Raw genomic sequence first — 1,011 nt, 5'->3', positions numbered from 1 at the left:
TCCTCCCTCATCTGCAAAACAACCACCAGCAGCAGCAGCAGCAAAAGCAAGACTCCTGCGCCGCCGACTACAAGAGGGTTAAAAGTGTAGATTGGATTTCACCCCGGGAAATCTAGCACACGGAGTGAACTTGAATCTTTGGCTATTTAAGGAGGACTGGGGTTTGTTGTGAAGTTGTGGTGATCCAGGGCAGAGCCCCGTCCTGATTGATTTCATCTTCCTTGAGTCTCAGATGACTGTAAAATGAATAGATGAAATTATTCCTTTTTGAGGCTTTTCTTAGGGGCTCTCCGGGCAGCGTGTTCTCAAAGCGGAGTCATGATGTATTCTCCAATCTGTCTCACTCAGGTATAGACGCATTTTATTTAATTTATTTGTTTATTTATTTATTTATTTTCACGTGTTTTTTTAATTTTTTTTCAAATGTATGTGAGTTGTTAAGGCGTCATTGCTGGTAGTTGTAACGGGTTAAAGCACAGTTGGGACTGCTTGTCAGATCCAAACTCCTCTCGCAGGGGGGAATAGTAGAGAATAAACTGTACCAGGCCATTGTTTTGGGGAGATCCATTCAAAGTGTCACCGTAGACAAATACTGTTAATTGTTGGTGCATAAGAAGTCAAGGGTTAACAAAATGGAAATGAGCATAATTACGCTAAAAAGCAGGTTTGAGAAGTATTGATTTGATTGGAATCAAACGATTTGTTCTCTTTTCACCTCGCCAGTTTACGCAGAGTCTAATGAGAGGGTTTGAAAGGAAAAGTGCTGTTTTCGACAAAAAACGAGCGCTCGCCGGTGCGAAGTAGTCCCGTCTTACGCTTAATTAATAATGTGTAGCCTGCCAACAGCGAGGGCGATGTGAGAGGGGGTGTCCAAGCTGTGCAGTATTTTCTTGTTCGGTTATGCAGGGGCATGGCATTTGCCCCCCTCCCAGCTAAGTTGCAGTGCTCGCGGGCGAGCGTGCATCCTCCCGAGCACGGGGGAAGACCTAGCCGGGTTTTGCAGCCGCACTT

At 45.1% G+C, this 1,011-nt stretch overlaps 1 protein-coding gene across 5 annotated transcripts in view; it reads left to right on the top strand.

Moving 5' to 3' along the window:
• The first annotated feature begins 23 nt into the window (after positions 1-23).
• NFIB (nuclear factor I/B) overlaps positions 24-1,011 on the top strand; it is a 177,748-nt gene continuing 176,760 nt past the window's right edge. For all 5 annotated transcript variants that reach the window (XM_009328057.1, XM_009328056.1, XM_009328054.1 and 2 more), the window contains exon 1: positions 24-348. In XM_009328057.1, the coding sequence (XP_009326332.1) occupies positions 319-348 (30 nt within the window). In that variant the 5' untranslated portion in view covers positions 24-318. The remainder of the gene's footprint in view (positions 349-1,011) is intronic.

Source organism: Pygoscelis adeliae, unplaced genomic scaffold, assembly GCF_000699105.1.
Source record: "Pygoscelis adeliae isolate BGI_AS28 unplaced genomic scaffold, ASM69910v1 Scaffold45, whole genome shotgun sequence".
Classification (NCBI taxonomy): domain Eukaryota; kingdom Metazoa; phylum Chordata; class Aves; order Sphenisciformes; family Spheniscidae; genus Pygoscelis; species Pygoscelis adeliae.
This window is presented reverse-complemented; position numbering and strand designations above follow the sequence as displayed.